Genomic DNA, 14652 nt, shown 5'->3' on the forward strand with positions numbered 1-14652 from the left:
GACTTAAAATATGCCACATGATTTGTGAAGAAAACAAAGAAAAATCAAGGTCAGATTTTGTTGTTCATTGTTTTCATAGCTTTACTTTTTTCACGAATGCAAAAAAGTACAAATATTACTTAAAGATATATTTCATCAAAAAAATCATCATTTAACTCACTCGTGATGTTTTGACGAATGTTGGTAGAAAACAGTTTTGGTTCCTGTTGACTTCTGTAGTATTTTTTTTTTATTTTTTTTATTTATTTATTTATATCTTCTTTTGTGTTCTGCAAAAAAGAAGGGAAGGTCATACTGGTTTGAAACTATATTAGGGTGAGCGCACACACAGATAGGCTACGCATATCCGTACAGTGTATATGTATGTATACATATATATATATGTATATATATGTGTATGTATACATGTAGCCTATGTATGCAATAAAGTTCTGTTCCAAACGTTTTTAAATAGAATTTCCATCTCCTTCACAAAAATGTTATCAAACATAATAAATAATTCGAGATGTGGTGAAATGACAGTGTGACTGAAATTTGGGAATGGAAAAGAATGAACAGGCATATAAATTCATAACCATTTAATAAGTGAAATAGAAATAAGATATCGGCTAATTGTTGTGTTTTTCAAAGCTCTTCTCCAGCAAAACTAAATGAGTTTTCTGGGTTGTGGTGAACCCAGACATGACCCAAGGCCCTACAGTGTTTTGACAAAGTCTTAACATAACAGAGCTGATCATATCTGTGGCATGACTGTGGCGAGCAAAAAAAAAAAAATCAACCAAATCTTGCTTTTTTAAAGAGAAGGTCAGCCTGCATTTCAGACTGAGCTCTTTATAATAACTTATGACAAATTAGTGCATTGAATAAGAGCTAAAAAAAAAAAAAAAAAGATTTATTTATAGGGAAAAGCAAACTGATAGGTCTCCGTTATTGCCATCTGCATGGAGTTGCCAAATCCATAATATATTTGTTATAAGAATCACTCCGGTTGGAAATTGTAATACTATTTTCTTTTCTCCTCAAATCTTTCCAGCAAAACCGCATCTGATAGGCTACTAACTTCGCGTAAGATGAGTGTAAAATAGTGTTTTACACACACACACACAGAGAGAGAGAGAGAGAGAGAGAGAGAGAGAGAGATGATTTGTGGGCCAGGCTCAGAAAGAGGGTCCAGTTGACTGAGGGAGACGAAGGTCTTGCTGCAGAATCAAGGAGCTCTTTCATTTGCTTGTATATATTTTGGAGACTTGGAGACACGTTGCGGTCGAAAGAAAGCTGCTATGAAGGCAATTAAATAAATTTCTGCTCAGGACAGTTGGGCAATTAAAATGTAAGATATTTTCCATATTTCATATGCAAGGGATAAATGTTTCTTCCCTAAAAGCATTGACATATAATTCCGGGACAGTTGTTTTTTGCGAATGTATTTATTTTGGGAACCGCTCGTTTGCAGAAGCAGGACTAAACTTACGCGCGCGCTCTTTTAACAACAGCAGGTGTCGGAGCCACGCAAAACTGGATTTTTAATTTACGTTGTTTATGTGGGGAACAAGACGGTAAGTTAACCTTTTTTAATTTTGTTGGTGTGTCAAGTTTTGCCTAATAGCTACCGTTAAACTGCGAGATTTAGTCAAAACATGTAAAAGTGATCAAATAATTCTGTAATTTCTCACTCTTTTCTTTAGTGAGACACAAAATGAGATGTGAATGGACTGAAGACAGTTTAAGTCACCATTCACTTTCTTTATATGAAAAGATAGGCTAATGTCAGTTCCTAATATTTTGCTCAGCGTCTCCTTTCTTTTACACGAAAGAAAAACATGTGAAAAGTGAATCAGTAAATGATCATTTTGGGGTCAAATGTCATTGTAATATGCCTTTATTTATCAGTTGTAATTATTTGCAACTCAGACTGAAAGTCTTTTTTGTTGTTGTTATTAATTACATAAACATAGTGACCTGTGTCGTGTGTATACGCGCAGAGTGTCGTGTTACTCATTTGAAACATGGTCAAAAATTTACTAAACTATTTTTAGTACTTTAGCTAGAACAAAAACGCGTAAAAAGTTGCGTCCAGGCCAAAAGACTATACAGTAATGTCTTTCATGCGCAGGGAATGTGAGAGCAGGCTGCACTGTGAGCGCGTGAGTGGAGGAAGCACATCTCCACCTGAGGGATCACGCGCGTGCGCGAGCTGTATTGACAACCACTGCTGAGAATTACAAATTGAAGAAGGAGAAAAAGAAACTCATTCACCTAACTGACTAATGGAGATTCACAAGTACCTGCTGCTGTTGAAGATCACTGTTCTTCTCAAAGGTGAGTTTAACTAGTTTGTTTATGTTTAATTGCATTGATTTGTGCTGTATGCTTTGTCGTGTGATGTCATGCGATTATCTGACTTAGTTACAGCTAAAAAAATATTATAATAATGCAAGTCATGCAATTTAAAGCTGTCATCTGTAAGATCCCTCCACTTACAATCATGTAACACAAGTTGTTGATTGTGACCCAAAGACATTATTTATTGGCAGCGGCAAGTTGCACTAAGTGGAAATAGCATATTTTTTAGCGATATATAGGCTACTATTTACACTAAGTGCAAATAGCTATAGATTCTAACACTATGTTAAAAAAGCAAGGTTTTCTGCTATTTATATTACTTATTGCAAATAGTGGCAATTATCTGCACCTCAGTATTGTAGTACATTTTAAAATAGTACGCTACGCAATAATAACGCATTGAGTGTAAATTATAGTTTTAATTCAAATTATTAAATGGATGCCACCTTATTGGGACAATAAATCCCTCCCTACACCTACCCTAAACCTACCCGATACTTTTATTCCCAACTTTTTGATTTTCTTCATTTTTATTTGAAAATAAATGATTTTCTGATGCAATATGAGATTTTAAAAGGGAGAAAGAAAAGTTAGGCAAAAGGCGGACTCGAACTCAGGTCGATCGCGTCAAAAAGCATGCGTACTACACCACTGAAACTGATGCAAAACAAGCTTATTTTAGTGTTGACTAACCCAATCACACGTTAGTGGGCGGAGTTAGTGTAAATAGCCTTTGCCAACGAGGTGGGCTATTTGTACTTAGTCTAATAGACACTCTGTTATTTATTTGTTCAACTGAAGTCCTTTTCTACCACAGATTTATGTTATAGGCTACCATGCAATAATTACTGATGCGGCTTAGTGAAGTTTAAGAATAGACTTGAGCAGTGCTTATATTTTAGCCTTTAGAGTACCTGCACTTTTTTGTGCGTACTGGCACTTCTGACATGTTGCTGGTACTCAGAGTAAAATCATCAGGATCTGGGTGATTAGGCTATATGATCCCATATATGATTAGAAATTATATAGAAACTATGTAAATCACACTACCCGGCGGGATCACCTCTCATCTCGACCAATCACGTGAATAAACGCAAGCAGAGTCGGTCTACTTCATTGTGTGGTGTGCGAGAGCATGTCAGGGGAGGCGTGCGGAGGAGTAGAATAATAATTTATTATTGATTACTAATTTGAATCAGTACTTTATAACGAAAATCATATCTTAAAATGAAAAGGCTTTTGCAATCGCATCATTTTAAACCGTAAACTCCTGGAAAGTCCAAGGATCCAGTGAACGAATTCAAACAGTAAACTCAAAACAGCGCTAATCAGAGAAAACACGGACGATTTCATCAGCGATTACGGAGAGAATAGTGACTTACGTCCAGATGTCAGTAAAATTATTGTTTTTAGCGTGTATTTGGCTTAAAAGCAAGAGTGTTTTATAATGAACGCTGATTATGCGGTGGTCAGAGATTTAGCGATTCTGAATGGATCCGTATATTAAAGGCAGTCAATTTAGTGGTCTTTAGCGTCTCCCTGTGGTCCTGTTTGGTATTGCAGCTTGACTTGCGCTAATTTGTATTGAAAACTTTTATTTAATTATTGATTGATTGATTGATTGTGGCACTATACATACACTGTGAATTAATAAAAAGTGCTTATTTATTTAATATAAATAAATCAATAAATAAGGGGGGGGGGGGGGTACCGGCACTTCTTTTTTTCCACTTCAAGCACTGGATTTGAGTGTATTTAATTATAGTGTAAAGCATGATGAAATCTTCTTTATCTAATCACAATTACATCACTTTCCTTGCAGTAGACATTTTACTGGAATTACTTACATTATAGAGTTACAGTACAGGACGTATATCCTCTATTATCTGACTTCATCAAGACATGGAGATTGTGAGGGAGACTTTTGTTTAAATTCAACACTGGAAGAAACTAAGATTTTAGATAAAGTAACCTATTTATCATGGTACTATTAGGTATACAACATCACATATCTGGACAAATTACTGTAAACGCTAGAAATACTGCTTTAATGGACCACAGCAGTTGCAGTTGAAGTATTTCCAGACTGTAGTCAAGATTAATGCCACTAGCCATTTTGTACACACCATACTATGTTTATACACATTGTGTCATCTAGACTGCATACTGTAGGTGTTGGTGTCTGTTTTTGAGCATATGTGCTGCGGCCGCTGATGGGTTCTGCAGATGCTCCGTGATGAGCAAGCTCTCTTATGTTCAGCTATGTTCTTCTGTGCTTTAGATGGAGAACACAGGTGTGGACTCTGGGAATTCCACCCCCTTGCCCCCTCCATTTCTCCCTGCATTTCTCACTCTAAAATCATCCGCCCCCACCACTTACAGGAGAGTGGATTGAAACATTACATGAAAATAAAAACATAAAGCAGAAAAGAAAAACACTTGATAGGAGCAATCCACTGAAAAGGTTTGCAATGGATGTAGCACATTAAATCTGATTGAAAAGAAGTCTGATATAAAGACTGATATAAATTGACGTTGCTTTACACAGCATTGCAGAAAGCAAGGGGGAATGTGAGTTTACCTAAACTCAGGAAGGGTCAGTAAGATGGTGTTAATTTTTGTTCTATATAATAATTTAAAAAATAAACTAAAATGCAATTCGAACAATGAGTTGACAGACATCTTGTATGATGAGCATGTTTTTAATTTCTGAAGTGAAATTCCATAAGCCTTTTAAAATATGGACAATTTGATCTTTTTATAACAATTTAAGGTTAGTTCAGATTGTAAAATGACATGTGCAGTGAATCCCCAAAATCCTAATAATATTTATTAAAAATTAATATTTAATATATTTATGTTAATTAAGTAATCTTTTATCATATTCATAAAAATTATATATAAATGTTTTTGAGAATAATTATAATATGTGTACACTCACATGTACTCAAGGCGTGAGAAAAATATTTGTTATTTTTTTTACTCAATGATTGTCTATTTTACGCATTGGTGAATTGGTGGCAAATTAATATCTTTTGAGTCGTACAAAACCTTATGGTTTTCCAAAAATAAAAATGAAACATGAATGTCTACTCCTAAGCTGAGCCCTAAACCTATCACTCAATGAGCCATAAGCAGATACTGTATGAATGAGATTGTACAAATTCATACAAAATTAATTACCTTTTATTAATTAACAAATTGCCTTGAGTTTGATTTATCAATTTTAGTCATCTTAGGGTCTTTGAAAACTTCTAGAAAATAGTATAAATGCTCTTCAGAACTATTCGTACATTTCGAAGAACCTGTGTTTTACACTGATTCTTTACAATCCTTTTCTATGTTTTAGATTTATATTTCACTGACCCGATAATAGCTGATAGAATCAAGAGAGCTTGTGGAAAAGAGAGTTGGAATAACTAAACTGCACTGTTTTTAACATGGATAAAATTGTTTCCCATTTGAGTGTGTTTCTTAGTAACATGTTCTCTCTCAGTAACGTGTCCCATATGTGTTCACATATTAGTCAGGCCGGCATGACTGAACTTTACATTTGCATTTCTAATAAGACTCATTCAAAGTGACGTCCATCCAGTGGTGGGTGAGAATGTCTATGTCTCAGTGTGGTGTAGTTATGCATGTAATAGAGTATATATGTGTTTTTGTGTGTAGGGAGTGAGAGAATCTGGACTGCTTTTCCAGACTGTTCACCACCAAGATATATAAATGTTTACAGTTGTCATGACAGAGCCCTGGAGGCATGGACCAAGAAAACCCACAGAACTGAAACAGAGGATTAAAGATACTTTATCTCTTTCACACATAGAAACAAACATTGACGAATAAGAGCAGGATAAGTGTAATTGAGAAGAGGGGAGTATTTAGAGGGTGGCTTTAGATAGTTCGGAAAAGATAAATTAATCAATGAAATAAATGAAATCACACTTAAACATGTTTGAATGTCAATGGATCTGATGATTGAACAGAACTATATGAATTGATATATAAAGTCAGTTCACCTCAAGTTCGCACAATTGTTCTTCAGAGCAAGCACTGGCCCCTGAAGGGCCCCCGTTGCCCAACATAATGCTTAAAGGCCCCTCATACTAGTTAGGATATTTCTTCTTCTGTTTCTGCTTTAATTAAGACAATGCTGTTTTTTCTCATTATAATTATAAAAAAAATACAAGAGTGTTGAAAATAATTTACCATAATGAATTTTCTGATTCCAGAAGATTGAAGATTCTGATTAGGTATGTTCTTCAGTAAATAACAGTGCGGGAATCAATAAATCAGTATTATATCTTGAGTTTTTGGTAGTTTTTAATGTCTTTAGTATTTTAATGAAGTTAAATATATATTAGATATTATTCATTTGCACTGGCTACCAATAGCTGTTCGCATTAAAATTTAAGGCACTGATTTTTTTGCCTACAAAACAACCACTGGTTCTGCACCCCTTTACCTAAATTCACTATTTCAGACTTATGTGCCATCCAGAAGCTTGCAATCTGCCAGTGAATGGCGCATTATAGTGCCATCCCAAAGAGGCACAAAATGAGTTTCTCAGACATTTATCTTAACTGTTCCCTGCTGGTGGAATGACCTGCCCAACTCTATCCAAGCAGCTTTAGCCATCTTCAGAAAACGGCTAAAAACACATCTTCCATCTACACTTGACCCTCTAACACTAGCACTCTCTATTCTATTTCTATAACAACTACTTGTTTTTTTATTTATTATAAAAACCTTACGCTTTAAAACTAACTTTTTATTCTCTATTCTTTTTTATTCTGTCTATTACATTTCGTTTTATTTGTTAAAAAACTTGACCCTAGCACTCTCTGTACTATTTCTATTCTATCTACATGTTTTATTTTTATTTATTTAAAAAAAATATTGACCCCCTAACACTAGCACTATCACATTCTATCTACTTATTTTCTATTTATTTATTTAAAATGTTCCTCTAAGACTAGCGCTTTCTATTCTTGTTCTATTCTGTCAACTTGTTTACTTATTATTTATTATAAAAAATGTGCTACGTTTACTGCGTTTAACTGGGATCTGTCACAGCACTTACCTATTATTGCTCTTTTGTTGGTTTGATTGCTTCTATTCTCATCATTTCTATTCTCAAGTCACTTTGTATAAAAGTGTCTGCTAAATGACAAAATGTAAATATTTTATGTAGAAAGCTTTGCCCTTTAATGCTTAAATAAATAGCCATTTTTTTATTATTTTTTTGTTACATGACACAAAGACATTCATAAGTGTGACTTATTGTAGCATCAACATAAAGGTCATGGGTTCGATTCCCTGGGAATTCACAAACTGATCCAATGTATTGTATGTTGCTTTGGATAAAGTGAAAAACAGGGAAAAGAAGAAATAGGAGCACAAGAGAATTGTGGGAAGACAAAATAGGTTTTGTGAACATTTTAGGGGAGGGGGGGGGGGGGCATGAATTACAGACCGTGTCCCATTTGTTCTTTGATCCATATGGATCCCCCTCCATGTTCTCATTCCATTGGAAAGAGAGAGAGAGGATGAGAGACTGAAAGAGAGAAACGCAGGCACCCTGTTTGAGGTCTGTGGGGTTTGGTTCTCTGCCTGCCCCCTTTCTGAAAGCCTCCCCCTCTGCTTCTGGGTAAACAATCCTAAGAAATCCACTCAGAGCACAACTTCACCCACAGTGAATGAGACCTCAGTGTACGTGTGGGTCAAAACCCTTATCACACAAAACAGAGAAATCCCTCAGAAGTCTGTTTTGGCCAATAAGGATATTTTGAGTTACATTTGCTATGAGCTACAAATCCACCGGTGAACTTCTGCTTCAGCCTCTCTCTCTCTCTCGCTCTCTCTCTCTCTCTCTCTCTCTTTCAGTCATATAAAAGCCAGGTCTGTATGTCATAACAGGGAACCACTATGTTCAGTAGTTATAACAACCGACGCCCTTCCCTCTCTTTTCCCTCTCTTCCCTTCTCTCTTTTGCAAACTCTTTTTCTCTGGCCTTTTCCTGTCTGTATGTCTGTCTGTCACTTTTCATTTTTGGGTGAATTATCCTTTTAAATAAATGCTGTTCATTTGATCTTTCTATTGCTCAAACATTCTCTAAAAAATGTGCCACAAATACATTAGGCATCACAGTTTTATTTATGGTAACTACAGTATGCATTATTTTACTGTCTATTTATCTCTTTTAGGGCTGTGTGAGTGTTTTAATATTGATGTGAAGAGGCCACGGATCTTCAGTGGGCCTGAAGATGCTCTGTTCGGCTTTTCTGTGTTACAGCATGAGAATAATGGAGAGAAATCGTGAGTACTTTCGGTACTATTTGGTTTTTAGTCACATTTAGAAGTTCTTGATTATAAATCCCATTTGGATATTACATATAGACCCTGACAAGGTTTTAGTATATTAAGATACCATCAGGTGATCACAAACTATAACAACACTTAGACTTATAAATATAAATAAATGTTTTTTTTTGCAGTCCTCACAAAGTCTAATTTTTAACGTTTTTTTATATTCTGAGTGACTCATTGTTTTATGAACAGAATTCTGGTTGGTGCTCCATGGGATGGACCACAAAATAACAGGAAGGGGGATATTTACAAGTGCATTGTGGGAGATGAGATAAATTCCAATTGTTCAAAGGTTAACCTAGGTATTTGATCAACTCTCTGGCTATGATAATTTACATTTAATGACCATCTTGTGCATGGAGTAGTAGTTTATAACATGTTTTTGTGTTATGCCCTGTATAGGTGAAAATGCATTTCAGAACGTGTCTCGAAATCTTAAAAACTCTCATTTGGGGATGACGCTAACCCCTGCTGCTTCAGATGGCTTCCTGGTGAGATTATATTTGAAATTCTATAGACTGTTTTTAGAGTCCAGAAACATCTCATGTTTGAGCACCGACATCACAGCAATATTTGGATTATTCAGTCATTTTTGTGTTTTTATATATATGTGAGTAGGCATGAGTGTGTATGTATTTGTGGTATGGCGTGTAGAAATCCCCTCCTCTGTCTCACCCAACCACCACCATCTGTCATGATTACCATCTATGTGCATGCGACCAATTGCAAAACAGTGGCCACTATAGGAATGACACATTATAGAGTCAGTGTTTGATTAGATGGGTGTGTATTCTTAAAAAGATACATATGACTTTCTTTCTTGTGTGGAATACAAAATTAGAAATTTAACAGAATGTGGTCAGTCACCCGGTTCCATGCAATTACTTTGAATGGAGATTGGAACTTTCAAGCTTCAGAGAAGCACAGCATGATACATTTTGTTGGAATTTTACTCACCCTCAGACCATCCAAGACGTAGTTGAGTTTCTTTCTTAATCTGAACAGATTTAGAGAAGTTTAGCATTACACCAGTGGATCCCCTGCAGTGAATGAGTGCTGTCAGAATGAGCTCAAACAGCTGATGTTTAAGATATTTTTAACTTTAAACCATTTATTTCAGCTAAAATATGAAAAAAAGTTGTCTTGTCTGAATCAGGAGAGAAATATGCACAGAATAATGCACCATGAAGCAGTGTTAGACAAAACAGTTTCAAACAGTTCTAAACATATAAACATATGTCAGTGGAATTTCATTGAGGACAACAGGGGGTGGGCGTTTTCCACTGGGGCAAGCATAAATATGGGTTATTTTCTCGCATTTTGAACAAAAGTCAAATTATATTAAATTTGAAATGCCTTAATTATGGGTTTGTTTCTTACAAACATGCAGCTTTTTGCTTCACAAGACTGGATGTGCTGGAGTCGTATAAATTACTTGTGGATTATTGTGATGTTTTTATCAGCTGTTTGAACTCTCATTATGATGGCACCCATTCACTGCAGAGAAAGTGAAGTCCGTAATTCTCGTCCAAATTTTTGCACGTTAAAAATAAATATGACCTCACGTTGTGTCAATCACGTTTACACATTGCCTCTGAAAATTTCATCCATCATAAAAAATTCAGACCAGTTTCGATTTTCTGCATTTTCGCATCCATAGCAAGCATATTGATAGGAAAGGATGACGAATATGAAAAAACAAAAATTAAAAAACGCATACGAACATTTTGGACTCAGTGTGCAAGGACCTTAAAGGAACACTCCAATTTTTTACAACTCATTTTACAACTCCCCTAGAGTTAAACAGTTGAGTTTTACCATTTTCGAATCCATTCAGCCGATCTCCGGGTCTGGCGGTAGCACTTTTAGCTTAGCTTAACATAGATCATTGAATCTGATTAGATCATTAGCATCTCTCTTTAAGATGAGTTTCCACCAAAGATGACTAAAGAGTTTCGTTAATTTTCCTATTTAAAGCTTGACTCTTCTGTAGTTAAATCGTGTACTAAGACCTACGGAAAATAAGGAACTTTGCTGCCACATCATGTGTGCAGCAGGTGCAATGATATGACGCAGCGCCTGAAAGTAGTCCCCAGCTAGATAACTTATGGTTATGATATAGCTGGGGACTACTTTCAGGCGCTGCGTCATATCATTGCACCTGCTGCACACATGATGTGGCAGCAAAGTTCCTCGATTATTACGGTAAAACTCAACTGTGTAACTCTAGGGGAGTTTTTTTCAAAAAACGTGGAGTGTTCCTTTAAGTGTGATGTAATGCTAAATTTCTTCAAATCTGTTCCGATGAAGATACAAACTACATCTACATCTAGAATGTAGATCTAAAAGTGAGTAAATTTTCAATAATTGAGCTAAGACCCAAATTCACTTTATATAATGAACAAGTTTTGATTTGTCAATCTCAAACAGAACAAACAGTTTGATTCATATGGATTACTTTTGTACTTTTTGATATCTGGAAGTTTTGGGTGAATGGATTTTCAATGGATAGAATCATTGTTTTAGTAAGTTAAACAAGAGAACCACATCAATTTGTAAATGAATCATTCAGACAACTTTGATTGAAAAGATCTAATTCAGAACAATTTGTCATTCATAAACCGGACACTACTTCTCCTGTCAATGTGCCAAGGAGAACTAGGTCGGATATATGGATCTCTATTAAAAAATTTAATTTTTATCTGCTTCTCTATCAAAGCTGTCATTTGACCTTAAAATAATTGAAATATAGTAATTTTAAGGAAGTACAACGTCCTGATTTGCATAGAAGGAAAAGAAAGTTATGTGGGTTTGGAACAATGTAGAAGATGACAGTTTTCCTTTTTGAGTGAACTATTTCAGGTATAAGAGACTATTTCTAAGACATATGGAAGTATGGATTGACAGATGGAGCGGAAGAGAGAGACAAAAACAAGCTAAAACCTCACCTGACCCAAAACTAGATCAGAACAGTCAGTCTTCTTTTTAATATTCATGGTTTCAGCCTCCAAATTTCTTTTACCCGCACACACACTCTCTCTTCCACATACACAAGGCTTTTTGTGTCGGGCAGAACGCAGTGAACCAGATCAGTCCAGTTCTGGAGCCGCTCCGCTGTGGCTTTGGTGGAATTACTGGGTGGCTTTCGCCGCCAGTAGTCAGACGTTTTATGAAAGCGAGCGAATGTTTCGGCGGAGGGAGTCAGGCTATGTGTGTTCAAACAAAAATATGCTTTTGTGTGTGTTTGTGTGACAGAGGGTTAAATGGAGAGCAAGCAAGTACAGCTTCTGGGATGGAGTCACACATAGTTCACCGTGGCGTATGCCAACTAAAACTAGCGCTCACAGCATGGATGTAATGAGCCCCACATTGCAGATTCAAGTATCACTAACCAAAGCGTTTAATTGAATGTACCTGTTTAGGGATTTGTGAGTCTGTGTTTGTTCCTTTGGTCAGTGCTATAACAGGATAGGAATGTGACTCAAGCCCTTTGTAATGACAGGTCGTGGAAAAGCCATAGCACCTCACACCCTCATGGCCATTTCAGTTCTGTCTCTCGCACTCATTTTGTCCTTTTTCCTCTCCCTTTCTCCATCCTCCCATCCCTCTGTTACAGGCCTTCATAATAACAGGGTGGGGAGTTGGAGAACATTTACCCCCCTTCAGTCCAACCACTCCTTCCAAACCCGTCTTTCTTTTGTCTCATTCTCTGTCTTTCAACTCTTGGTATGTTTTCTTTCTCTCCATTCTTTGCCTCACCAATCCTCACAATGGTTTTTCAGGCAAATAAATGGCACGCTTTGAAGACGTACTATTTTTATGTGTTTTTTTGCCCTTCTCCCACCAATTCCCTCCAAGTACGTTTAAATTGCTTCATTTCATTGCAGGAGCAGCCGCCAACTCTGTTAAAGCATTTATGACAATATCAACAACTCTCCATATCGCTCCTTCTCATTTATTCTATCTCTTCTCAGTCTTCTTTTTCTAACTCATTTTAGTGATTATTTCCATAAGAAAAGATCATCACAAATCTTCAAAATCTCATTCTTTCTCTCTCTAAAGAGAAAGAGACCCAAATAATTCCACTTTTAAGTTTCAGAAGAGATCTCAACAATACTTGAACTCTGTTCAGACCAATATGATTTCAATATGAATTCAGATATTTCTTATCAAATTATTCCAAAATTATTTATTGTTTTCTTTATTCTTTTAAGAGAATCGTTTGAGACAAAGTTTAAATGTTTTTTTTATAGAGGTCTCGTATGCTCATCAAGGCTACATTTATTTGGTCACAGTAAACACAGTTATATTTTGAAATATTTTTCGTATTTAAAACAACTGTTTTCTATTTTAATTTATTTAAAAATGTAATTTATACCTGTGGTGGTAAATCTGAATTTTCAGCAGCAATTGCTCAAGTCTTCAGTGTCACATGATTTTTCAGAAATCATTCTAATGCTGATTTGGTGCTGAAGAAACATTTCTTGTAATTATCAATTTTGAAAACATCATTTTTCAGCATTCTTTGAGAAATAGAAAGTTCAAAACATCATTTGAATTTTTTTGTAACATTATAAATGTATTTGTCACCTTTAAAATTTATATTAATATTAATGTCTTTAGAATAAACTTACTGACCACTAACTTTTAAATGGTAGTGTAAGTTTTCTGCCTGAGCAATAAAAGAGAAACTTCTGAGCAATAAAATATTCCTCTGTGCTTTTTCATGACCACTTTCTCTTTGCTTCTCTTTTTTTTCTGTTTCCCTCACCTACTTTCCCCGGTTCATTTCACTTCAGTAGATTTTATTGGTCTGACCATCACATGGTGCTTCCCACTTTTTAAACAGAAGACATTTGTCAAAAAAGGCCCAAATACCAGACTTAACATTTACAGAGTGAATTTAACATGCAATGCTAACAAAATCCCGATTTGTGCACATTATCAGCCACAGGTTTTGTGACATAATACTGTTCATAATAAGTCTGTAAGGTACCAGTAGTGTTAAAAAAATGTGTAAAGCATAAAGGTGGTGCTACAGATGCTGAACTTTACTGTAATACAGACTTTCTCTGTGTAATCTTTAGGCCTGCGCTCCACTATGGTCCCAGGAATGTGGTACATCTCTGTTCAGCACAGGAATCTGTGCATCTGTCACCAATGACATGGAGCCCAAGGACGTGATTGCACCCACTGCCCAGAGTGAGATAAACATCCTCTGTCCATCTGACCTGTTGGACTGAATGAAACAACTGCATTTAACTGAACTCCTTTTGTGTTTGTTTTTCACAGGATGCACCACATACATGGATATAGTGATTGTTTTAGATGGTTCTAATAGTATCTACCCTTGGTACGAAGTGCAGAACTTTCTTAGCAACATTCTCAGCAAGTTCCACATAAGCCCTGAACAAATGCAGGTGTGTTTTTTAATAATAATAAATTGTGTAGTTTTGAGGGATTTTTTGTGATTATATATTTAAAAAACACCTTCAAATGTTTTTCCGGATTTGGCTCTTTGGCTTAGATCTGCACTTTAGTAAACATTAGTTTTGAAAACGTAACTCATCATCGCTTGACAGCTGGATGTATTCAGTCCTCACAAAAATTATTTCAAGAATTTATAGCCATAAGAATTCCCATTGTTCCTGGAATTTTTTTTTTTTATATATCAGTGTATTCAAATGTGCATTTTCCAGGCCTGAAAAAGTCGACAATTAGTAAAATCTGAAAAGGTTATGAAAAATACTGTCATTATTATCAATTTTTCTATTTATTTACAGTTATGAAGTATTGCTTAAGTGAGACTCTTTGTGAGTGCAAAAATTACTTTTAAAAACCTCTTTTATTTCCTATCCAGTCGTTATATGCGAATGGAAAAGTTATGGAAAAATCATGGAAATTCATTGGTCAGAATGTATGCATAAACATTCAGCAAAA

General features: G+C 35.6%; 1 protein-coding gene across 2 annotated transcripts in view; it reads left to right on the forward strand.

Moving 5' to 3' along the window:
* The first annotated feature begins 1138 nt into the window (after positions 1-1138).
* LOC306878436 (integrin alpha-10-like) overlaps positions 1139-14652 on the forward strand; it is a 43870-nt gene continuing 30356 nt past the window's right edge. The window contains exons 1-8 of one of the 2 annotated variants that reach the window (XM_079430790.1): positions 1173-1330; positions 1494-1556; positions 2114-2319; positions 8550-8661; positions 8905-9014; positions 9115-9203; positions 13800-13914; positions 14005-14132. In XM_079430790.1, coding sequence (XP_079286916.1) covers positions 2268-2319; positions 8550-8661; positions 8905-9014; positions 9115-9203; positions 13800-13914; positions 14005-14132 — 606 coding nt within the window. In that variant the 5' untranslated portion in view covers positions 1173-1330; positions 1494-1556; positions 2114-2267. Of the gene's footprint in view, positions 1557-2113; positions 2320-8549; positions 8662-8904; positions 9015-9114; positions 9204-13799; positions 13915-14004; positions 14133-14652 lie in introns of both variants that reach the window. The other variant, XM_079430789.1, reaches the window with a different exon arrangement.

Source organism: Barbus barbus (assembly GCF_936440315.1).
Source record: "Barbus barbus genome assembly, chromosome: 12".
In the NCBI taxonomy this organism is placed as follows: Eukaryota; Metazoa; Chordata; class Actinopteri; order Cypriniformes; family Cyprinidae; genus Barbus; species Barbus barbus.